Below are 23,221 nucleotides of genomic sequence, written 5' to 3'. Positions count from 1 at the left end.
AAAAAAAATAGGTGACATTCAAATTTCAGTGTCCATAAATAAAGCTTTATTGGAACGCAGCCATGCTCATTTGTTTTCATATTGTCTGTGGCTGCGTTTGCCCACGATGGCAAAGTTGAGTAGTTTCGACAGAGACTCTCTGGCTTGCAAAGCCTAAAACATTTACCTCTTGGCCTTGAAAAAGTGTGTAACTCCTGATTTAAATCAATATAAACACACCGTGGTGGACAGGGCCAAGCGGAGCAGTAGACCTGTGAGGGGAAGGAATAACCAGTAGCACCAGCCCCAGCAGGGAAACCAGGGAGGGCATCCCGAAGGAAGTGACGCTTGAGCTTCTGTCTGAGGTGACAGGGGTTAGCCAGGCACAGAGGGTCAGGATGGGGCTCCAAGCAGGGGGGAGCAGCAGAGGCAAAGACCCCTCAGCTGGGGGAGCATGACAAGCAGAGAAAGTTCAGGGGGCTGGAGGGCATCAAGTGAGGGAGAGCTACTTGGGGCTGGAAGGGTGGGCAAGGGCCAGGCTTTGAGGGCCCTGTGGCCACACCAGGGGCAGCGGAGGCCAGCGTTGATGGCAAGTTCTGGCTGATGTCGGGCTTTAGGGTTGTTGAGGCACACACGTGAAGGTGCCAGTCTGGATATATGGTCTGGACATAGAACATGTGGAGTGATCAGTATAAAGGTGGTGGTTGGAGCTACAGAAGGGGAGTGAGAAGAGGAGAGGATGGAGGTCAGAGCCTGTGGGACTCGGCCATTTAAAGGTCCAGAGCAAACAGCACGAGTGGCCAGAAACATGGGAGGAAACCCAGGAGAGAATGATGTTCTGCAAGCCAAGGAGAGAGCAAATTTCCAGGAGGGAGGGATCAGTGTGGGCCGATGCTTCAGGCAGATCAAGACTAAACATGCTCATTGGATGTGTAACATGGGAATGACCAGAGAGGCAGAAGTTTTCCTTAGAGGGCGGAGGGGGAGGGGAGGTGTGGACTCAGTGAGAGGAGATGCTGTTCCCACCAAGTCAGGATGTGGAGGGGCGGGGGCGGGAACCCGAGGGGGATATGAGGGGAGGGAGGGTAGATATTTGTTCTTGTTTCATTGTAGGAGAGACTCGAGCTTGTTTAAATGCCATGTGAACTCTTAGTTGCGGCATGCATGTGGGATCTAATTCCCTGACCAGGGATCGAACCCAGGCCCCCCTGCATTGCGAGCACGGAGTCTTAACCACTGTGCCACCAGGGAAGTCCCCCCCAGTTTGTTTTTACATGGACAGTTTTGAGGGTATCAGGGCAGCCCAGGTGGGGAGAACCAGGTGTGGCCTGGGCACCAGGGCCAGGCTGAGTGGGAGTGAGTGGAAGTGTGCTGGAGGTGAAGTGAGGACTCGGGAGGGGATGGTGTAAGAGCAGAAATTCACATGGGGAAGGGATGGGTGAGGAGACGAACCCCAAGGGTGAGCTTCCAGGCATGTGGGCTGGGAGTATTGGGAAACGAGTGTGCAGAGCGGAGGCCTGCCAGGGTGTTGGCAGAGTGATCTGTGAACTCAGAGCTGGAAGGCCTTCCAATGCAGCCCTGAAAAGGGTGGGGGGGGGGGGCTTTTGCAAGGTGGATCTGGTATTTCAGGCAGCGAGGCTGAGGAGAGAGATCTGTCAAGGCTGAGTGTGGGCCTGAAGTGACCCCAGCATCAGGAAGAGAGAAGACAGCCGAGCAAAATCACAAAGGGAAGAGTCTGTAGGGATCAACTGGATGTGAAGATGAAGGCCAAGGGGTGGGAGGGAGGCCCTAGGTGGGATCGAGCCAGAGAACAGAGGAGGGGCCTGGTCTAAGGGGGAGATGGTGCGAGCAGTATGGGGACAGGCTCAGTTCCGGTGACAGTGAGAAAATCTCAAGGAGAAGGGCTTGGAGCTCCAGAGAGGAGGGTGGCAGGGAGGACAGAGTCTGGGTAAGACAGGCAAAAGGAGAAAGAGGGAGAAGGAAGAGGGGACTCAGAGTGAGGGGTGGCCCAAAGCACCGGGGGTCTCGGAGCAAGGGCTGTGCCCAGGTGATGGTTCTAGCAGTGCCTGCCTGCCTGATGACCACTGCCCCTTCCCACACACCCGAAATCAGGGCGAGGCTCAGCACAGGGATGATCCCAAATCAGGGGGCAGGAGGTCACCCTGTGGTTTCTCTTGTCCTGCTCCCCAGGCTGGCCCCAGCATTGGGCGATCTGCTGCCCCTCGATGGGAGCCATCAGGGCATCTCTGCTCCCCCGGGAGGTGGGGGCTGGAGTGGAGGGGGCCGGGGTACGATATACCCCAACATTAGGCCCACAACCATGGCCAGCCCTGGGAGAGACTGTGCACCTCAGATCTGAGTTCAGGGGGTCTTCTGGGGAAATAACCAGCTGGGTGGCATGGCCTAGGCCTCTGGGGCCAGCTGACAAGCTGCCGCATGCCCTGGCAGAGTCGGACAAACAGGCAGAGGGGGGTGACAGGCAGAGGGTAGAAAAAGGATAGAGCTGGTGGAGAAGGAAATGGGCCCTCGAGTAGGAAGGTACCCAGGGGCCCAGAGCCAACAGCATTCAGAAAAGCCTGGACAGACAGACTGTCCCCATTATCCCAGCAGTCGGCACTCTGTCCATGTCAGGGACACCACAGGGTCACTGCCAGAGGCCAAGACCTGGAGAGAAGGGCAGAGGGACCAGAATCACATCCTGGCGCTTTCCAGTAACTAAAATATTTTTAAAGGATGCCAGGTCCTAGGCTTGGGGTGATAAGATCCCAGAATGGGAGGAGTGACTTGGACGGGCAATACTCCATTCCTTCATTCAGCCAATGAGGCAGTATCTGGACAGCACTGAGAACCTCCATCCATACGTGTTGACCCTTCTTATTATAGTTATTATTATCCTGGGCTACACACTGTGCTAAGTGCTGGGGTCGTGTTGATCAACTGGGCAAGAAAGCTCCTAAGCCTCAGGAAGCTTAGTGGGGAGGTGCACAGCACTCAGCAGGATTAATACCTCAACATGGGAGGTCTGGGAGGCCATCCTGGAGGAAGCAGATTCTAAGCTGACAGTTGCAGGCCAACCAAGGGCCAACCGGGTTAAAAAAAAAAAAAAAAAAAAAGGATCATCATGACAGAGTGTTTCAGGGAAGGGGACCAACCATGCAGGTGTGAAGGTCTCAGGGGGTTTGGCAGATGAGCAATGAATGTAGTGGTTGTTATTCTTAGTGATGTACGGCAATTGCGTTATTAACTACTAATTACTTACTATTAATTCTTAAAGATTTATGACTTTGAGTAGGTGCCTCCCTCTCTCTTTGAGCAGATGCCACAGTTTGCTTCTCTGTGGATGAGGACCTTTCCAACTCTGAGTCCCTTGTCACCTACCCCTCACTAACAGCTGTCATGGGCCCTAACAAAACTGGACCTGGTGACCAGGGTGTGCACTCAGACCAACACTTAGGGTACGGAGTCACAGAGGAAGGCTGGGGAAGGCTGTGGGGACTACCTGTGGGAACCACAGACCCTGGCTCTGAGCTCTGCAGCCACAGTGAGTATGCCCCAACCTGGTGGGAGCTTCATTCTGGAGAAGTACCCAGAGTCCAGGATGGTGGAGGGGGTATCCTCACAGCTCTCAATTTCATCTTGATGAGTAGAGGTCGAATATTAGGGTGGGGCTCCCCAGGAAATAGTGAGGTCCTGGAAAACCTCTTGGTTTGATTTTTTCAGAGAGGGTAAGAGCCTCCAGGAAGTCCCTGGGTATTAAGTCCCTGGGTCCCGCCAGAGTACCCAGGGATGGAGTGGAGGGCTACATCTAGCCTGTTCTGAGTACCTGGGGCAGGTACTGCTGTTGCAGGAGAAGCGGGCACGAGGGAATAGTCGAGTCCCAGGTCTTGGGCAAATTCCTGGGATGGGCCGCCAAGGGAGGGTCCTTGGCTTCATGCAGGAAAGAATTCAAGAGCGAGCCATAGTAAAGTGGAAGCGAATTTATTTAGAAAAATACGCACTCCATAGGCAGAAAGCAGTCCCTCTCTGAAGGTGAGAGGGGCCCTGGGGCATGGGGCTGTTAGTTTTTATGGGCTGGGTAATTTCATGGGCTAACAAGTGGGAAGATTATTCCAGCTATTTTGGGGAAGGGGTGGGGATTTCCAGGAATTGGGCCACCGCCCACTTTTGGCCTTTTATGGTCAGCCTCGGAACTGTCATGGTACTGGTATGTGTGTCATTTAGCCTGCTAATGTATTACAGTAAGTGTATAATAAGGCTCCAGGTCTGCGAGAAGTCCTTGGGCCTAGTTGGTTCTAACTAGTTTTTTTGTACCCTCAGCTGTGTCATTCTTTTAATGGTTGTGCCCTGCCCCCTTCCCTCCTGTCTTACTGCCACTCAGTACTGGGCCAGGCTGAGATAAGGGGTGACGAGATGGTGCAGACCCTGGAGTATGATCCCTGTTGTCCCCCACACTGGACCTCTCAAGGCCTGGGACCATCCCTATGGGACCATGGGATAAACCTTAATCCCCTCCTCCCAAAGTTTGTATCCAGAGAACCTCAGGCTAAGCTGAATATGCCCCCAGTAAGAGGCAACCCAGCGCAGTGACTGTTGGCAAGAACATGAACCACGGTCACAACAATGTCTTATGTTTAAGATGGACTCACAACTTGACAGAGTATCTCCTACATCATTCATCCAGAAGTTAAGCCATCCCAGTGGGTGGGAAGCGGTACCTCATTGTGGGTTTGATTTGCATTTCCCCGATGAATAATGATGTTGAATATCTTGTCATGTGCTTGTTGGCCATTTGCATATCTTCTTTGGAGAAGTATCTATTCATATCCTTTGCCCATTTTTTTTTTTTTTTTTTTTTTTTTTTTTGCGGTACGCGGGCCTCTCACTGTTGCGGCCTCTCCCGTTGCGGACGCTCAGGCTCAGCGGCCATGGCTCACGGGCCCAGCCGCTCTGCGGCATATGGGATCTTCCCGGACTGGGACACGAACCCATGTCCCCTGCATCGGCAGGCGGACTCTCAACCACTGCGCCACCAGGGAAGCCCCTTTGCCCATTTTTAATGGGGTTAATTTGTCTTTTTCCTGTTGAGTTGTGAGAGTTCTTTATATATTCTCAATACAAGTCCCTTATCAGATATATGATTTGCAAATATTTTCTCCCATTCTGAGGGTTATTTGTTCACTTTCCTGATGGTGTCCTTTAGTGCACAAAAGATTTTAGGTTTTTTTTTTGGGGGGGGGGCCATGCCACGTGGCTTGACCCCGGGCCCTTGGCAGTGAAAGCTTGGAATCCTAACCACTGGACCGCCAGGGAATTCCCCCAAAGTTTTTAATTTTGATGACATCCAATTTATGTTTTTTCCTTTGTCACTTGTACTTTTGGTGTAGTGTCTAAGAATCCATTGCCTAATTCCAAGGCCATGAAGAGTTACTCCTGTGCTTTCTTCAACAGAATTCAGTGATTTCCCTGTTGGTCCAGTGGTTAAGACTTTGCCTTCCAATTCAGAGGGTGCAGGTTTGATCCCGGTGGGGGAGCTATGATCCTACCTGCTTCCCGGCCAAAAAACCAAAACATAAAACTGAAGCAGTATTGTAACAAATTCGGTAAGAACTTTAAAAATTGTCCACATCAAAAATCTTTTTTAAAAAGTTCACAGTTTTAGTTTTTACATTTCTATCTGTAAGCCTTTTTTTTTTTTTTTTTTCTTTTTTCTTTAAATGGTGTGAGGTTGAAGGCCAACCGCAACCACTTTCTTTTACAGCTACCCAGCACTGTTCGCTGAAAACACTATTCTTCCCACCCCGGATCGTCGCAGCACACTTACGGAAAATCAACTGACTGTAAATGTAACGGTTTATTCTCAATTCTAGTCCACCGATCTATGTCTACCCTTATGCCTGTACTGGTTACTGTAACTTTGTACTAATTGAATACATTTTAAACAATGCATATGAAGGGCTGGCTAGGTGGGGGAGAGGCGCACGCGGAGGTGGTGGGCGCCGTCTGACCTGCCCCCAGGGTTGAGGGGTCCACGCTCTTGTCTGCTCCGCACAGCTGCCTTCCTGGGCTCCCCTGGATGTGGCCCTCAAAGCTCTAAGTTTTCATTGGAAGGACTCCTGGGCAGCTAAAGCCCCCAAAGAAAGAATCCTGCACCCTTGCCTCCCACCCCGCTGCCGCTGGGAGGTGGAGTCTTTTATCACACGCTTTCTCTCTTCCACTCCTGGCGCCCCTAGAACCCAGAGCGGGAAAATCGAGAAGCCGCAAAGTGAGAAGGCGGGCTACGCAAATGACATGCTAACGACATGCAAATGAACCCGCCGAGCTGGGGTCGGGGCCACTCAGAGGAGGGGTCGAGGTTGACAGAAGCGGCTGCGGGCCCCGGGCACCGGGCACGCCCCAGCGCCTCGCCCGGAGGCCTCCCCGCCCGGCTCCCTGGAGACGCGGAGGTGGTCCCGCCCACCGGAGCCCTGCGGCCCGCCCCTCCGGTCCCCGCCGCCGCCCGGCGTCCTGCCGCCTCCACCGCTAGCGGGCCGGGCCGCAGGAAGCCGCGCTCCGCTGGAGTGGAGCCGCCCCTCCGCCGGGCCCGGGCGAGCCGGTGAGCGGGCTGTCCCCGCAGTCCCCAGGGTGCCGGGGTCCCTGTGAGCGCCGTCGCGGGCCCGCCCCGCCGTGGGCCTCCGGGGCCCCTTCCCGCCTGTGGGGGGAGAGGATCCAGAAAAGCCTCTTGCCCGGGTCCTGGGCCGCCCCAGCCTGCGATGGCCTGAGGGGTGAGGGGACAGGCACCAGCCAAGGCCTGGGCTGAAATCTCCACGGGGACGCCGCCTGGACGTCCAGAAGCCCCACCCAGAGGAGATCCATCTCGGGGTGGGTGGGAAGCCGAGTGGAAGGAAACTAGATCCCGACAGCAGGGACTGAGCCAGGGTGACAAGAGGTCAGGAAGTTCCTGCTGCCTATCCCATCCCCCTTCCAGGCTGTGGTCAGCCTGCCCCTGACGGGATGGCGGGGCACCTTTGGAGGCACAGAAGGGAGGAGGGTGGCTGGCGCCAGCCGGCCCCTGCCAGGTGCAGGGATGTGCGGGCTTGTCAACCCCAAGCTCAGGCTGGTTCTTGCTGCTTTCCTGTCCTGCAGGAACCCGCACTGCTGCCTGTCCTGTGTCCTGGGCTTCAGGCCCGGGATCCTGCCTGATGTGGGGCCTGGGGAGAGAGGGGGTCTGCAGGGTCTGGCCATCCTTCCGCTGCTGGTGAAGCTGGTGATTCCTTGTTTTCCTCTCACCAGCTCTCCCACCGCGGGAAGGGGGCAGAGGGAGAGGGGGCGGCCCCTAACCCCAAAGCCCTGTATGAGAGCATCCTCTCACTCTTTTGCCGGTACCTGCAAGCTCAGAGGGGCTGGGACTGGATTCTGAGGGCCTAGCTAGGCCTCTGTCATCAGATGAGAAGCCCTAAAAATCAGCCCAGGGACTGTGTGTGACGGGAGAAGGACAAGAGGTGTCATGTGAACTTCTGCCCTGCCCACAAACCCGGCTTCAGGCCACCTGGGCATGAAGATGGTCTCACTCAGGGTGGGGGACCCCTGAGGGCTGAGGTCGGCAGCTCCTGTGGAAAGCTGCTCGCCTCCAGTCCCGGGAAGGGAGAGTGAAGTGTCTCCAGCCGCGTTTCCCTCCTTTGCCCCAGCCACGCACCAGGCAGTGATTGTGACTCCTGGTTCCCAGTACCAAGGGAAGACCACTTCTCTGCTGGGGCAGAGGTGGAGCCGGAGCCCCCATCTCTGCTCTGCTCCGCTCTGCTCGAGTCTTCTGGAATGGACCTACCTGCTGGGAAACCAGGTCACCCTTGTTCCTGGGCTTGCCTGCCTCCCGGAGAACACAGGTGGGTCACATTAATGTTACATTTTGTGCTCAGGTGGAGGCTGGGTGCGGGTCTGTGAACAGGTCCTGCTCGTGGTATGGAAGGTGGGGAGGAGGAGGGGGGGCGACAGTGATAAACAAGGGAAGGACCCACTCCAATGTGGTGTAAGAACTGCTATTACAGAGAGAAGTACAGGGAAGGGCCTAGCCTAGCCTGGGGTAAGGGTCAGGGTAGCTTCCTGGAGGTGCTGCTGGAGCTGAATCTTGAAGGACCAACAGGACTTCTCTCTGGCTGAGGATTTTGGAATCTCTGCAGCCGGAGGGGGAACCAGCTTGCTGAGGGAGGGGCTGGGGTACAGAAAAGCTATGTGTGTGACCTGGGAATTGGGGGTGTATGGGAGGAGATAGCCTCCTTGTGGAAGGCCAAAGTCTTCAAGACAGCTCCCAGAGAGAGGCCAGGGCAAAGAGAGAACAAAGGTGCTTAGGGTTTCCTGGACTCTGATTGTCTGGGGGGCCTGGAGGGAGGAGAAACTAGCTCCATTGAAAGGTTCAGAGGGAAGGTAAGTGCAGAGTGAAGGTCAGAGTCCTGGACTAAGGGCATGAAAGAGACCTCTCCATAGAGGGGAGACCTCTCCATAGAGGGGAGACCTCTCCATAGAGGGGCCGGACAAGAGCGAAGGAGAGGGGACCAGAGTTGGGAGGGGCTGGGGAGTGCCGGGGTGGGGTGCCATGGGGGCAGCGGGAGGAAGTGAGGGTGGTGGAGGGAAGGCTGGCGGCCCTTCTGGGAGGAAGGGGAAGGTGGCAGGTCCGGGAGGACTGAGGGGCCGGGATGCGTGGGGAGGGGGGTGAGCAGTAGAGCAGGGTGGGGAGACTTGACATTCACAGAGAGGATCAGGTGGCACCAGTGGCCTTTTCATTTGCCAAGGGAACAGAAATCCTGGAAGGGGCGAGAGCCAGTTTGCTGGAGAAGCCTGTGCCTGAGGTTTGCCCCGAGCATGGGGCTGAGCCAGGAGAATTGGAGCTGGGGGATCTCTAGGGCTAGTGTCATGTGCAGGAGCTAGGAGGGCAGGAGGTGCTCCCAGCCCACACACAGGACTCGAGGTCCCCCCCACACACACGTATGCCCCCCACACACATATGCCCCACACTCTCCGGGGCTAGGGATGAATGGGCTGCTCCCCTTGGCAGGGCCCCTGGGGGTCCTCTGGGGAGGGAAGAGGCCTTGTGGCTGGAGAAGGGATTGGAGCCTGTGAAGGAGGCAGTTACGGTCCGGCTTAGGTGCTGTGTTAAAGCTCCTGGGCCCTGGGGTGGGGGGGAGGGGTGGGGTGCTGGGCTTGGCAGGAAGGGGGTTTCATATTTCTGGTAGTTTCCTGAGTTTCCATGGATCTTCCGGGCCTGGGGCTAAAAGGAGGGAGGCTTGGGAACAGGAGCTCCTGGGACCCTTTGGCTCTTTGGAGAGCCAGGATGGAGGGGACTGGAAAAGGGCTCGACATCTGGGGAGGGGGCTGGGGCTTTGCAGCCTGGTTAAGGCAGCTTCTGTGATGGGGGGAGTGGCCTGGGTGGTGGCGAGGAACCGAGGTAGGACTGAATCAAAGATGTGAGGGTGTGTGTATCTGTCTGCAGAGCATGCAACCCTGTGAGTTTGTGTGTGTCCTTACGTCTGTGTAGCATGTGTCTGTCTGTGTGCATTTGATTGTATGTCTCTAGGCTTGTCTGAATTTGTCTCTTTAAGTGTGTATCTGTGTATGTCTGTGTGTGTCTGTATATGTCTGTGCGCATCTGTATGTGTGACTACTGTGTGTGTCTGTGTGTCTCTAGACTTTTCTGTATGTGTCTATGTAAGTGTGTGCACATAAATCTGTGTGCCTGGGTGGTTCAATGTGTTTCTCTCTGCCTGTCTGTGTGGTGTGTGTCTGCGTGTGTATCTTTTTTTTTTTTTTTTTGGCTGCGTTGGGTCTTCGTTGCTGCACACGGGCTTTCTCTAGTTGCGGCGAGCGGGGCTACTCTTCATTGTGGTGCACAGGCTTCTCATTGCGGTGGCTTCTCTTGTTGCAGAGCACGGGCTCTCGGTGCGCGGACTTCAGTAGTTGTGGCGCGCGGGCGCTAGAGCGCAGGCTCAGTAGTTGTGGCGCAGGGGCTTAGTTGCTCCGCGGCATGTGGGATCTTCCCGGACCAGGGCTCGAACCCGTGTCCCCTGCATTGGCAGGCGGATTCTTAACCACTGCGCCACCAGGGAAACCCTCTGCGTGTGTGTCTGCGTAAGCCCTCGTGTAGCTGTTCTGTGTACGCCCCTGGGGGGCCCCAGCCCTGTCTTGTTCACCTCAGCCGTCACAGCAGCACTGACAGGGAACCTGGCTGTTGATGTGGCATCGCGAAAGCCCGTGTTTGTGAGCAGGAAGCCTGGTTATGAATGTTCGGAAGGTATCCGTGTGCGCCTGTGTCGGGGCTAGGCTGGCTCAGACGCCTGCTCCATTCTGGAAGCGACTGTCGAGTGTTTGCCACGTGGTGTGTGCGGGCGGGCCAAGGCTGGCTGGGAGGTCCCACCTGCCGACCACTAAGTGATGTAACAACCAGAAAGAATTCCACGCACCTGCCTTGTCTCACTTATGGCTCACCTGCTTGCCCCTCCTGTCCCTCCCTCCAGGCTTGCTCTGGGAAGTAGGTGAAAGGAGATGCCCAGGCCAGCGCATGGGCCTCTGGCCACCTCCCAGGGGGCGGTGCCCCTCTGTGATACCTGGTGCTGGGGCAAGAGGAAGGGACGGTTTCAAGCACCCAGGGAAGGTGGCAGGTGGGCCAAGGGAGGGCTGGCAGCTCCATTCTGTCCCTTCCCCAGGCGGCCCGGGCAGTAGGAGCAGTGGCCGCGAGGCTGTGGCGGCAGCACTTGGAGCCGAGGATGCCCCAGGCCCTGGAGTGTTCGGAGGGCTGCTGGGCCTGGATGGTGCTCCTGGCCTCTGTGGTGACCCAGGGCCTCACCCTGGGCTTCCCCACATGCATCGGCATCTTCTTTGCTGAACTGCAGCGTGAGTTCCAGGCCGGCAACAGCGAGACCTCCTGGTTCCCGTCCATCCTGACAGCCATGCTCCACGCAGGGGGTGAGCAGCCAGGGGAGGGCTGGAGGGAGGGATGAAAAAGAGCCTGGGTGGGGGAGGAAGCCACAACCTCCCTGGCCTCCTGGGTCCCTCTCTCTGAGGCCACAGGTTTTGCCCTGTGCTGTGTATCCCTAAGACCTCCTCTGATTTCAACAGGGCCAGTTCCCCTGCCTGGAGTCTGGCGGGCCTGGGCTGGGCTGGACTGGGCTGGGGAGGGGCAGAGGGTGGAGAGACCCCTAAGAGGTAAAGCCGGTCCCCTTGATGACCGTGGGAGGATGGATCCAGACTGTAGGCGTGCCGGGCACTCAAGCACAGACTGGAGGAGGAGCGGCTTGGGGTCCTGCTGGGTGACCTCTCGGAACCTCAGTTTTTTCCTCTGCAATATGGGAGTAACACCCAGTATCCCATCCTGCCCACCTCCCACACAGGATTGCAGAGAAGGTCACATGAGGTCCCGGCCAGGTCTGAGAGCCAGGGCAATGGAAGCAGCTGTGAGCTATTAGTATTCTGGAGACCCTCATCAGGGCTTCAGGATGGGAAGGAGGGCTCAAGGAAGACACCAGGAGCAGGAGGGGGGCAGGGCAAGAGCCCATCTTTCACCAGGAAGCAGAGGGGGTGTTGCAAGGGCTGGGGAGACGGAGAGAGGCCTTCCCCAGGGATGTGAGCACCTCACCCTGACCCCAGGGAAAGGGAAGGGCAGGGGCTGCGCAGGAGGGTCTTCCACAATAGCCTTGGGCTCCTGGAAGATCTCCAGGGAGAGCTCCACAGGCAGTTCCCTCAGAGGGGCCTGGTCAGCTAGAGCTGGACCTCACAGCCCGCCGGGCTCTCCCCACGGGTGTGTTTGCCTGTTTCAGCTGATCCATCTCCCTGCTTACCTCCTGCCCTGACCTCCACCTGGCACCAGCAGCCTGCTTGTTATTCCAGGTCCTTCCCTCGAATGGGGAGGGAAGTCAGACTGGGATAGAAGCCACCCTCACTGCAATGACCCCTGAACACGCTGCCTGGCAAGGAGCAAGGCCAGGCCTGGCCCAGACCGCATAACCTTTTTGTCAGCAAGGTTGAGCAGAAGTGGGAATCTCAGACAGTTCCTTCCCTGCAGCCAGAGAGTGGTCTGGGCCAGGGGCTGGGAGCCAGGCATTCGCTGGGGACCTCACTCCCCTACCAGCTTTAGACTCATGCCTAGCAGGTGTGCCAGCATCTCAGTGGGCCCGGGACTCCTGTCTGTCTGTCTGTGTCTCACACACACACACACACACACACACACACACCCCTTTAGCCCACGCTCATTCAGAGTATCATGGAAATTTTAAACTTGAAAGTGTCCTTGATCCTAAGTACCTCTCACCCCCACACGTTTTAGAGGTGAGGAAAGCAAGCACAAAGTACAAGGCCTTGCCGGTGTTGCAGAGTGAGCTCAGGGTGGAAGCAGAAACACCTTGCTTCCCAGCGCCCCACCCAGCGCCCTCGGCTGTCTCGGCTGAGCTGGCACACATCCCAGCCCCTCACTCCCAACTCGATGACGCAGGGCTTTCCCCAGTGTCACCTTTCCAAAGTCAGGCCAGAGTATGAGGTGGGAGAGATGTGTGAGTCAGCAGTCATGTCCACTTCAAAGCCTTGCCTCTCCCTCTATGGCTGCCTCTCCTTGATTACCTCTGAGGACGTCCCCTCTGAGGACGGGCCACTCACTTCCCATGTTCGCTCCCATACTCGTACTGGCTCACACCCACACATCCTCTCTCCACGCCAAACACACAGACACACACCGAGTGCACACACACACTTTCCTTGTCCCTTTGGCTGCTCTCTGGGAGAGCAACTCTGGAGAAACTCTGCTGTGTGTACTCAGGGGCAGGGTACTTGGTGAATGGGGCCCTGTGAGGTGACGAGAGCAGACGGCCAGGACTGGCTTACTTCTACTCTGGGTCTGCACTGGTGAGAAAGCAGCTCAGGGTGGGGGTGGGTGAGGGAGAACAGGCCCCTCTCTACCAGGAGCTAAACATCTGGGTGCAAGACTTTGGTGATGGCTGGAGGGGGTTGGGGGGAGAGGGTACCCCACCTGTGTTTCTCCAGAGTGCCCCAGAGGCCAGAGCCAGCAGGTGAAGGGTGGCCCAGGGCCTCAGGCTACCCACCCTGGACAGGTTGAAGGATGGTGGGAGGGCTGTGGCCAGTCTTCCTGAGGATGGGGGAAGGGGGAGCAGGGGCTGGAGGCGGCGCTGACCATGATTTAACTGCCCTGGGACCCTCGCCCACCAAGACAGACCCCCATGAGGGGCGTCCACCCAGGTCACAAGCCAATCCCATTTCACCTGGACAGAAGCAGCCTCAGGTCAGTGCAGTGAACGGCCTCAGTCTGTACCTCCGGGGATCCTTGTCAGGGTCAAACGGAATATTTGCAGCACCTCACCTCACAGCTGGCCAGACATCACCCAGTCTGACCCCTCAGTCTCTGGGGGAGGAAACTGCAGCACAGAGAGGGATTGGCGTTGCTTGGCCCGTAGCCAGTCTGTGTTCCGGGGCTTGTGCCCGTTAAGCCACCTGCTAGTTCCTGCTGGAACCCCCTCCCAAGCCCACTGTCCCCCTCCCTCTGACCTTGTCATTTTGCTGCCACCTGCCGGCTGCCTCCTCCGCACAGGACCCTTGTGCAGCATCCTGGTGGGACGCTTCGGCTGCAGAGCGACGGTGATGCTGGGCGGCGTGCTGGCCAGCCTGGGCATGGTGGCCGGGTCCTTCTGCTGCACCCTCGGCCAGCTCTACCTCACGGCAGGCTTCATCACAGGTGACTGTCATTCCATGTCGAGAATTGCTGGGTAGCTACTGGGTGCACGATTGAAAAGGGCCAGGCACAGTGAACAGGGCAGGCGAGGCACCACATCTTCTGGGGCCGCCTCCAGTCACGTGAGGGAGAGGGACAATGAACAGAGGCGTAAGAAGGATCACATCTGATCAGCACCTGAGAAGACAGGCCAGCAGATGTGATAGTGTCCCGGCTCGGTTGGGGGTGGGTAGAGATTAAACAAGTAAAGAGGTAGAATAACTAAAGCAGCCAATGTGGAAGGTAAAGCAGGGTCGGGGGAGGTTGCTGGTTTCAGCAGGGCGGTCGGGAAAGGCCTTGCAGAGAAGGTGGCATTTGGGCAGAAGGAGGTGAGGGAGGCTGCCAGCAGGCTGTCTGGGGAAGAGCATTCCAGGCAGCAGGAACAGCAAAAGCAAAGGCCCAGAAGTGCTCGAGGAGCAGCGCGGAGGCCGGCGAGGGTGGAGGGGCGTGAATGAAGGGTCAAAGGGGTCGGGGGGTGGGGGGACCAGGAACAGGTTTAGTTCCTAAAAGGCTGTGTAGTGAGATGGGAAGCCATGTGAGGGGTTCGGGCAGAGGGACGTCATCCAGCCACTGTTTGTGAAGCACTGAGCACTGCTCTGGCTGCGGCGTTGAGAATACACCACAGGGGGCTGGGCTGGGAGCAGAGAACAGGCAGGGGCGTGGTCACCACCCAGCCAGGAGGTGGTGGTACCTTCAACCAGGGTGGTGTGATTGGGGTGATGGGACGTGGTCGTGTTCAGGACTGCATGTGAGGTGCAGAGAAGGAGCCAAGGATGACCCAAGACCCAAGAAGGGTGATACCAAGGGGAGAATGGAAGAATGCACTAGCCACTTACAGTGGGAAACTAGGGGAGGAGCAGGTTCTCGGGAGGATGGGAAGCTCAGGTTTGGACACATCCGGTCTGGAGTTCAGGGAACAGGCCTGAGCTGGAGCGGGCAGCTGGGGAATCCTGAGATGGCTCGTACTCAAGTCTCGAGATGAGGTATCGCCCTGCTGTCACTAAGGGAACAAGGGAGGACAGATGTAAAGGACAGAGGCCTGAGGCCCAGGACACGGACACTCCAGTGGTTAGCGGCCTGGGCAGGAAGAAGTGACAGAGAGGGAGTGGGGTTTCTTGAGAAAGGAAGTGAGGAAAGTGCGCAAGCAGGAGGGAGTGATCGACTGTCAAGCCACTGATGGATCAGACCCAGTGGGGATCAGACTCCATCTTTGGCTTTGCAAAGTGGAGGTTGGCGGCTTTGATAAGAGGAATCCTGGAGCAGAGGTAAGGATGAAAGCCTGATTGGAACAGGTTCAAAAGAGAACAATAGGGGCGTTCCCAGGTGGCCTAGTAGTTAGGATTCTGGGCTTTCACTGCCGTGGCCCAGGTTCGATCCCTGGTCGGGGAATTGGGATCCCACAAGCCATGTGGCACGGCCAAAAAAAAAAAAAAGAAAGAAAGAAGAGGAGGGGGGAAACTGGAGACAGTGGAGATAAAGTATTTCCGAGAAATTTTGATATAAGGGGAGAGCAGAGAAATGGACCAGTACCCAGAAGAGACTGTTGTCAAGAGTTTTGTTTTAATGGGAGAAATAACAATGAAGGAGAATGATCTAGTAAAGAGAGGATAATGGATGCCTCAGGAGAGAGAAATTGCTGGAGGGATGTGCCTTCAAGTAGACAGGATGCAGGGCGGAAGTGGAGGGTTGCCGTTGACTGGGAGCACGGACTGTGCATTGTCACAGACGGGAAGGTAGGTGGTCAGCTGGCAGTGCGGGAGGGAGGTGTCGGGGTGCTCAGAGGAAGAAGGCCTGGTGGTCATCTAAGAGCGGGGACAGTAAATGGTCGAGGGAACTACAGTGGCACCGTGGGTGGCCCGAGGGCCCGCCTGAGGCCAGTGGTCACAGCGTGGTTGTGAACTTTCTCTCCAGCATGCTCAGCTGTGCACGGAGTGGGGGGGGGGGGAGGTGGCATCCAAGCTGAGTCAGGAGAGGAAAGTCTGAGGGAAGCATATTCCAGGCAGAGGGAATGGCAACTGCAAATGTCCGAGTAGGTGGGCAGCTTAATGTCCAGAGGAAGAGAAAGAGACTGATGGGGCTTGATCATGGCGAGTGACAGGGGAGAGTGGCCTGAGATGGCACCCAAGGGGTGGCCAGGGGCCAGACCGTGCAGAGCCTTCCAGGGCAGAGTAAATACTCTGGCTTTTTTTTTTTTTTTTTTTTTTTTTGCGGTACGCGGGCCTCTCACTGTTGCAGAGCACAGGCTCCGGACGCGCAGGCTCAGCCGCTCCGCGGCATGTGGGATCTTCCCAGACCGGGGCACGAACCCATGTCCCCTGCATCGGCAGGCAGACTCTCAACCACTGCGCCACCAGGGAAGCCCTACTCTGGCTTTTTTTCTAGGTGTGATGGGAAATCTTTGGAAGGTGTCAAGCAGCAGAGAGACTTAACCTGATTTAGGGTTTTGAAAATCCCCCTGGTGCTGTGCCAGCGGGAACAGGTGTGCCCCTGGCAACCTTGAGAGGGCAGATCTGAGGGGTGGGATGCTTCTAGGGAGGTGGTGAGGTAGGCTGATTCCATCTGAAATCCCTGGGGACCTGGAAGTGGGTCTGCGCTGGAACGGAAGGAGAACAGACCCGGGACCTGACCCCAGGGTCCCTGCACTGGGTGCGCCCTGGAGCTGGTCCTCCCCTCTCCTTCCACAGGCCTGGGCATGTGCTTCAGCTTTCAGTCAAGCATCACTGTGCTGGGATTGTACTTCACCCGCTGGCGGGTGCTGGCCAACGCGCTGGCCTCGGCGGGCGTCTCCCTGGGCATCATGCTCTGGCCACTGCTCTCCCGCTATCTCCTGGAGGACCTGGGCTGGAGAGGCAGCTTTCTCATCTTCGGCGGGGTTCTCCTCCACTGCTGTGTCTGTGGGGCCATCCTGAGGCCTGTGCCTGCCCGTGTGACCCCTGAGACCAGAGATGGCCTCCCTCCACCTTCCAGGAGACCCGCACGAGGCTGCCCGGCAGCATGCGGTCGGGCCATCCAGCGCCACCTGGCCTTCGATGTCCTGCGGCACAACGTGGGCTACCGCGTGTACACACTGGGAGTCGCCTGGATGATCATGGGTTTCCCGCTGCCCCACGTCTTCCTGGTGCCGTATGCCATTTGGCACGGGGTGGATGAACACAGGGCAGCCCTGCTCATCTCCATCATTGGCTTTAGCAACATCTTCCTGCGGCCCATGGCTGGGCTGGTGGCAGGCCGGCGGGACTTTGCCAGTCACCGCAAGTACCTGTTCAGCCTGGCGGCCCTGCTCAACGGGCTCACCAACCTGGCGTGCGCAGCGTCGGCCGACTTCCGGGTGCTGGTGGCCTACTGCCTGGTGTACAGCGTGTCCATGAGCGGCATTGGTGCTCTCCTTTTCCAGGTCCTCATGGACATTGTCCCAATGGACCGGTTCTCCAGCGCCCTGGGCCTCTTCACCGTCCTGGAGAGCATCTCCATCCTCATCTCCCCGCCACTGGCTGGTGAGGCCCTGGGAGGGAGGGCAGCCAAGTGTGGCCTGGGCAGGGCATGGGGGGGGGTTGCAAATAGGAACAGTCTGGAGGCTTGGGCCCCCTCCAGCATCTCAGGGTTAGCGACTTGGAATCTGTGATTTTCTCGAGCACCTCAGGGGACTGGCTGTAGCCTGTTCCACAGCTGACACTCGGGGTATGAACAGTGAAAAGTAAGGATTTTCATACCAGACTTATCTCAGTCCTTTGTCTTCCCCTCTGTACCTCTGATTTCTTATCAGTAAAGTGGGGATGACAGTAGAATCTACCTCACAGGCTTGTTGTGGGGATCACCAGTGTCATATAGCAAAGAGCTTAGTAGAGAGCCTGGCACACGGTAAGTGCTATGCACATGTCTGCTGTTCTTAACATCCTCTCCCTGTGGGGCCCGGGCAAGTCATTTTCCTTCTCTGAGCCATAGTGTCATCCGCAAAATGCAGACGAGAACGCCTGCCACACCCATCCCTACACCTGTGCCAGTCACGGGGTGGGCAGGGCTGAAGACAGAGAACTAGTCCCCACCTCTGAGGGCTTACCTTCTGGTGGAGGAGTCGGGGATTAGAGCAAAGAGGCCCCTTTGTGATCATAATGGTGATTTGTGCCGGGAGGGAAACGAACAGATACGGAAGCAGGGACCCACAGGAGTGGACTTGCTGGGCAGCTGAGCGTGTGACATTCAGAGTAAAAGGGAAGGTTTGTGAAGCCCGTGGTGCTGGGGGGCAGTCAACAGACAGCACGGTTATTATAGTCAGACAACGGGGACTCCTCCCAAGTGTGGCATTGGAAGTCCCAGTTTCCAAGGGCGTTCTCCAAGCCGACAAGCAGGGAGAGCAATCCAGGAGGAGGTATGGCGGGCCTGGGGTAGGGCTGAGCAGATATCCCAGACGCCACTGGCCCTTGAGTCCTTGGCTTCCTGCCACCAAGGGTAAAGGAAACATGCCCTTAAGTGCTCGTCTGGCCGCCCAAGGGCTCTTCCTGCCCGGACTGGGGCTGGTTTAGTGTTTCCTTTCCTTTCATTCAACAAATACCTAATGAGTTCCCACTAGGTGCCAGCCACGGTTCCTAGTGCTGGGGATGCAGCAGGGACAACAATAAAATCCCTGCTCTCACAGAGCACACAATTTAGCAGGGGTGAGGGGGCGTGCGCGGGAGGCCTGGTAGCCAAGGGCAGTGGCCTAACTTGCTCTCTGTCCCCTAGGACTCCTCCTAGACACCACCAGCAACTTCAGCTATGTTTTCTACATGTCAAGTTTCTTCCTCATCTCAGCCGCCCTCTTCATGGGTGGCAGTTTCTGGGCCCTGGGGAAGATGGAGAGGCAGGGTCCGCAGGCTGAGGTGCAAGGAGCTGTAACAGAGGCTGCCCCAGAGCAGGGCCTCACTATGGAGGACACAGACGGTCCCAAGAAGCGGCTGCGCGTGGAGATCATGTATGTGACCAGCGTCTGAGGCCCGGGATCACTCACATGTGTGACCGGCATCTGAGCCCTGAAGTCAGTGAGTCCTGCCTCAGCCCAGGAATGTCCAGCTACTTCGCCAGAGGCTGGGGTGAAGGGCTGCCCAGAAAGCCTGAACCAAAGGCCATCTGGGTTCTGCACGTCGGGACTCAGCCAGGAGTTGGGACCTTAGAGGCTGACCTCCAGAGGCTCGGGGTTCCTTCTAACCAGCAGAATCCAGGAGCGGATCCTCCTGACTTTTTTGCTGGGGCATCAGAGTACCCGGGGCCCAGGAAGGTGGGTCTGAGCCCAGCCCAGGTCTGTCACGGCTGGCTTGGCTCAGCTGGCTGCCTACGCTGCTGCTACAGCTCAACACACTGGACCCTCAAGTCCGGCCTGGGTGCCTCCCATGTGATCTCTTTGTCCTTCACCCTCTAGACAGCTCCGAAGAGCTCAACCCTCCTCCGAGTCTCTCCTGCCCCCCTTCTTCCCAGGTGGCCCAGCCCTTGCCCGCAGGGCTGCCCCCAGCACAGGTTGCTGGACCTCATGCTACCTGGAACCTTGGGAAGAAGGGCTTTGGGAGAGAATGTGTTGCAGTGGTGGAGGGCCAGGCTGAGCGTCGGCCTGGATGCAGGATTTGGACAGATTAAATGCCAGGTGGAGCACCCGTCCTGGCAACAGTGCAGAGAACTGGAGGGGAGCCCCTGGCTTGGGTCCTAGAGGCAGTGAAGTCTGAGGGTCCCCTGCAGACTCAGCAGGGCCTGCTCTAGGGTCTCCTCCCTTCTCTGCCCCATCCTGTATCTTGGCTGGGAGGGTCAGTGCTGGGGGGAGCGGGAGAGCCACACATCAGACCAGGGGAGGAAGGATTGCTAGGCAGGGCCCCAGGACCTCTGTGGAAATGGAGCTGCTTTTGCAGCAGAAGCCCTTTCACTCCCCTCTCCTGTCAGCCTTTTCTCCCTGCTGTGTCAGAGGTGTCAACCCTGGAATAAGTGGCTGGCTGGGCCAGCTGCCAGGCCACCCCTGCTCCCCACTGGCCTGTGCGGCTGGCCTGGAAGTCAGAGCTTCTCCCCCAGACCGGCCGGCCGCCACTTACTCTTTTTGCTGGTGCCTTCCCTGAGGTCATCACCCGGGGGCTGGCTGTCATCAGCCCAGGCTTGTCCCAACAGTGTACCAACTGAGCGAAAGGAAAAACAGAGTTTGTTTCAATTACACACAGAAACAGTTTCTGCAGCGGGTTATAAACCCTGTGAACTAACGAAGCTAGAAAAGAGGCCTGGAGTAAGTTTTCCCCCATCCCCCTTCAGGGCTACTCCCACCACGGACCTTGTTTGTTGATTCAAGCTCAACCAGGTTTCAACAAGAAACCCTTATCAGGAGAATTGATTTTCTTTTTATGACCCGACTCCAGCCTTCCTCCTGCACGAGTCCAACTGGCGTGAGTCAGCATCCTTGGGGATGTTGTCTTTCCCAGGACTCATGAGTGCCCCCTTCTGGCCAAAAGAGGTAGTACGGAGGTGAAGCAAAGGGCTCTGGGCTGGAATAGAGACCTGAATTCACGTTTGACTCCGCCATAATCTGCTGTGTGACTCTGGACCATCTCTGGGCCTTGAAAAAGGAGGAGGTTGGCCTAGATAAGTTAAAGTCTCTTCCAGTTTGAAAAGTCTGATCCTGAAGACCCCCCATTGCCTCCCTGCCCCCCCCCCATCCTGTCCTGTACTTGGCCACCATCCATAGCTTGTGCACTGAAGGGGGAATCCACAGCTGGACACATTTACCAGGTCCTGCCACCTTCTCCATCTTAACTGAGCGGAAAAGGAGAGTTGGGGCTGGTAGGTAGATGAATACTTTTTGGTGCTAGTAGCCACAAGCCTTTGAAACGTGTATCCCCTTTTAGGCCCACTTCCTGAAAACTGATTTCTTTCAAGGAAAAAAGATATTAGTAAACATTTAGGATAGGGAACTTTGACCTCCTCTGCCCCCTGGGCAAGAGTGGTGATAATCTCTGGGCAGAATTCCTTTAGCAAATATTATTGAGCATCTACTGTGTGTCAGGAACTGGCAGAGAGGAGTTAAGTCCTGGTCGCTGCCCTCAGCACAAAACCAAGGACGAAGAATTCTTCCCAAAGATGAGGGCCTCTGAAGCCTTAGGAGGGGACAAATGAGGGAGGCTGGGGTGGCCCATCTGATTCCGGAACCCACATTTACCTGATCCTGGGGTTCCTCTAGAGAGGGTCTAGAGCAGTTCCTGACCAGGAGCTCACTTCCATCCTGTCCCCAAGCTCTGAGCTCCTGGTCCCCAGGCCTTTACTGCTCTGTCCAGACAGAAGCACAGAAGCCCCCTGGCCACCTTGTGCTGAGATATACTTCCCCAAGTCGAATCAGCTCCCCTCAGAATGTGAAGGGCCTGGTGAGGGGCCTGGGGCCACTGTCCTGCAAGAAGCAGCCAGGGTACCCAAGCACCCAGACTATGGTCATAACTCCTGCCCCAGGGGTGTGTGCACAGGGCAGGGGCTGATCACAGGGACCTGAGCCCACCACGGAGGTGGAGGCTGCTCTCAACGGGGCTGTGGTAGGCTGGAATGTGGCAGCCACTCTGCCCTCATGCCAGCCCCAGGGCAAAAGGAGCATGGCCCTTGCCCTCAAGAAGCTCGCAGCCCAAGCCCCTTTCATCCCCACATTTTCAAGCACGACTGGAGTCTGGGAGGACCACCTTCCTCCCTGGTGCTCTGTCTCCTGTGCCTATGAGGTATGGGCCGCACGCCCCCTTCCTGGGAAGCCCCGAGAAGAGAAGGAAGTGGGCGGAAGGGCTTCAGCATCAGAAAACCGCCAAAGCGGTACAGCTGGGCTCCTTCTAGGGCCCGACGGTGCTGCCCCTGGTGCTCTCTGCCACCTGGCTGATAAAATGCCTTCCAGCCAGAGGTGGCAGACTCAGCTCAGGATTGGGAAGCAGAGGGTACCGGGCTCGCCCGGCTTTTCATTTTGGCCGCGCCATGCGGCATGCGGGATCTCAGTTCCCAGACCAGGGATAGAACCCATGCCCCCTCCTTTGGGAGCGCGGAGTCAACCACTGGACTGCCGGGGAAGTCGTCGCCTGGCTTTTGGGAAAAGCAGACCAGAAGGTAGTGTCAAAGTGTTAGCGAACCCAGGTCCGGCTGCTCGCCGCTCGAAAGCCAATTCTTTTTTGGAGCACAGGCTCCGGACACGCAGGCTCAGCGGCCATGGCTCACGGGCCCAGCCGCTCCGCGGCATGCGGGATCTTCCCGGACCGGGGCACGAACCCGCGTCCCCTGCATCGGCAGGCGGACTCTCAACCACTGCGCCACCAGGGAAGCCCAGAAAGCCAGTTCTTGGGAGACAAGTGTTGGTAGGAAAGGAAAGTTTGCTTCAGAGGCTGGCAACCGGGGAGAGGGTGGAGTCCTGTCCGAGAACTCCCGATTGCTGTTCAGGGGACAGGGGCTTTTAAAAGGGAGTTTCAGGGTTATATAGGCGGAGGGAGGGAGCAGAACAGCATAGTCAGTTCTGACAGTCAGCTTGAAACCAGTAATGTGGTCTGATCAGCGTCATCTTGGTCGTCTTAAGTACGGTTAATCTTTAGTTCCAGGGTTTGTTCCCATTTCTTTGAGGCCAGTTCTAGGAATTGTGTGAAGTGGAGCAGCTTATGTCATGGCTTCAATTTGGTCATCATGTAGTCATCCTCCTCCACCTGGTGGGGGCTTCAGTAGCTGCAAAACAGCTCACAGGATACAGCTCAGAATGTTATCTATAGACCTTAAGGACGAACTAAAGGTCCTTGACTATGCTTAAGGACTAAACTATTATTATCTGGTCTCCTTTGTTTTCCTCTATTTCTGCATTTTTTCACTTCTGATTAAACTTATTATTTGGCTAAAGTTTTTCCACAGACAAAAGGCAGGCTGAGGACATGGGGGGCAAGGACCATAGGGTCCTGCTCCGTTTCAAAAGGACCCGCGTGGGGGACACAGGGAGCCGACACTTGCGTTCCTGGGGGCCCTTGGTGTGTGTGGGGGAACTGCACCCCTCCGTCAAGTGCAGGGGCATCTGGAGGTGCTTCTGCCCCGACAGCCCCCCACGTAGGCGCTCCGGCACCTCTGAGCTCCTAAGGGCCCTAGAGGCGCTCCTCAACGCATCCGCAACCTTTCATAACCGCTTCCATCACGATGCGGATCGCCACCTGCCTGAGACAAGAGGCTTGAAGCTCCCGGCGTAAGCACCGGCGGAAGAACTTGCTTGAAGCAAGCCCAGGGAGCTCAGTGACAGCCCCGCCCCTCACCCTCCTAGGCCCGCCCCTTCCGCCCCCTGGGGCGGGGCTAAGAGCGGCTTGCCCCGGAAGTCCGGAACTGAGCCGAAAATTAAGCGCCGCTGGGAGCTGCTCCTCCCTTCTTCGGCGCGCGACAGCGTCCTGGTCTTCCGCGCCCCAATTTGGATGTTCACTCCCAGCTCTTACGAGCTCCTGAGTCCCCACCCCATTTCCCCAGCCCAATTTCAGCTGCAAATTACTGCAGAACCTGAAGCCAGGAAAGGAACCTATT

At 57.0% G+C, this 23,221-nt stretch overlaps 1 protein-coding gene across 6 annotated transcripts; it reads left to right on the top strand.

Moving 5' to 3' along the window:
- Window positions 1–5,925: 5,925 nt before the first annotated feature.
- Window positions 5,926–23,161, top strand: SLC16A5 (solute carrier family 16 member 5). Of its 6 annotated transcripts, none has more exons than XM_089900099.1 (6): window positions 5,965–6,571; window positions 7,682–7,838; window positions 10,836–10,908; window positions 13,538–13,681; window positions 16,402–17,211; window positions 18,437–23,161. In XM_089900099.1, the coding sequence occupies exons 1-6, from the start codon at window positions 6,279–6,281 to the stop codon at window positions 18,682–18,684; spliced, it is 1,725 nt and encodes a 574-aa protein (XP_089756225.1). In that variant the 5' UTR covers window positions 5,965–6,278; the 3' UTR covers window positions 18,685–23,161. The 6 variants fall into 6 exon arrangements, with proteins under 6 accessions (XP_089756228.1, XP_089756225.1, XP_089756224.1 ...); XM_089900098.1 differs by having other exon boundaries at window positions 6,343–6,571; window positions 10,650–10,908; XM_089900101.1 differs by having other exon boundaries at window positions 6,514–6,740; window positions 7,644–7,838; window positions 10,650–10,908.
- Window positions 23,162–23,221: the final 60 nt, after the last annotated feature.

The sequence above is a fragment of the Delphinapterus leucas genome, chromosome 19, assembly GCF_059928025.1.
Source record: "Delphinapterus leucas isolate spDelLeu-1000000601 "Yukka" chromosome 19, BTC_Dleu_Yukka2, whole genome shotgun sequence".
Classification (NCBI taxonomy): Eukaryota; Metazoa; Chordata; class Mammalia; order Artiodactyla; family Monodontidae; genus Delphinapterus; species Delphinapterus leucas.
This window is presented reverse-complemented; position numbering and strand designations above follow the sequence as displayed.

What these genes read in the sequence shown, in the direction of transcription:
- SLC16A5 (XM_089900099.1), top strand. Translation starts at nt 6,279, where the DNA reads ATGCAAATGAACCCGCCGAGCTGGGGTCGGGGCCACTCAGAGGAGGGG. An exon ending in CGCCGGGCCCGGGCGAGCCG is followed by an intron (nt 6,572 to 7,681) that starts GTGAGCGGGCTG and finishes CCTGGTTCCCAG; the next exon opens with TACCAAGGGAAGACCACTTC. An exon ending in AGCCATGCTCCACGCAGGGG is followed by an intron (nt 10,909 to 13,537) that starts GTGAGCAGCCAG and finishes TCCTCCGCACAG; the next exon opens with GACCCTTGTGCAGCATCCTG.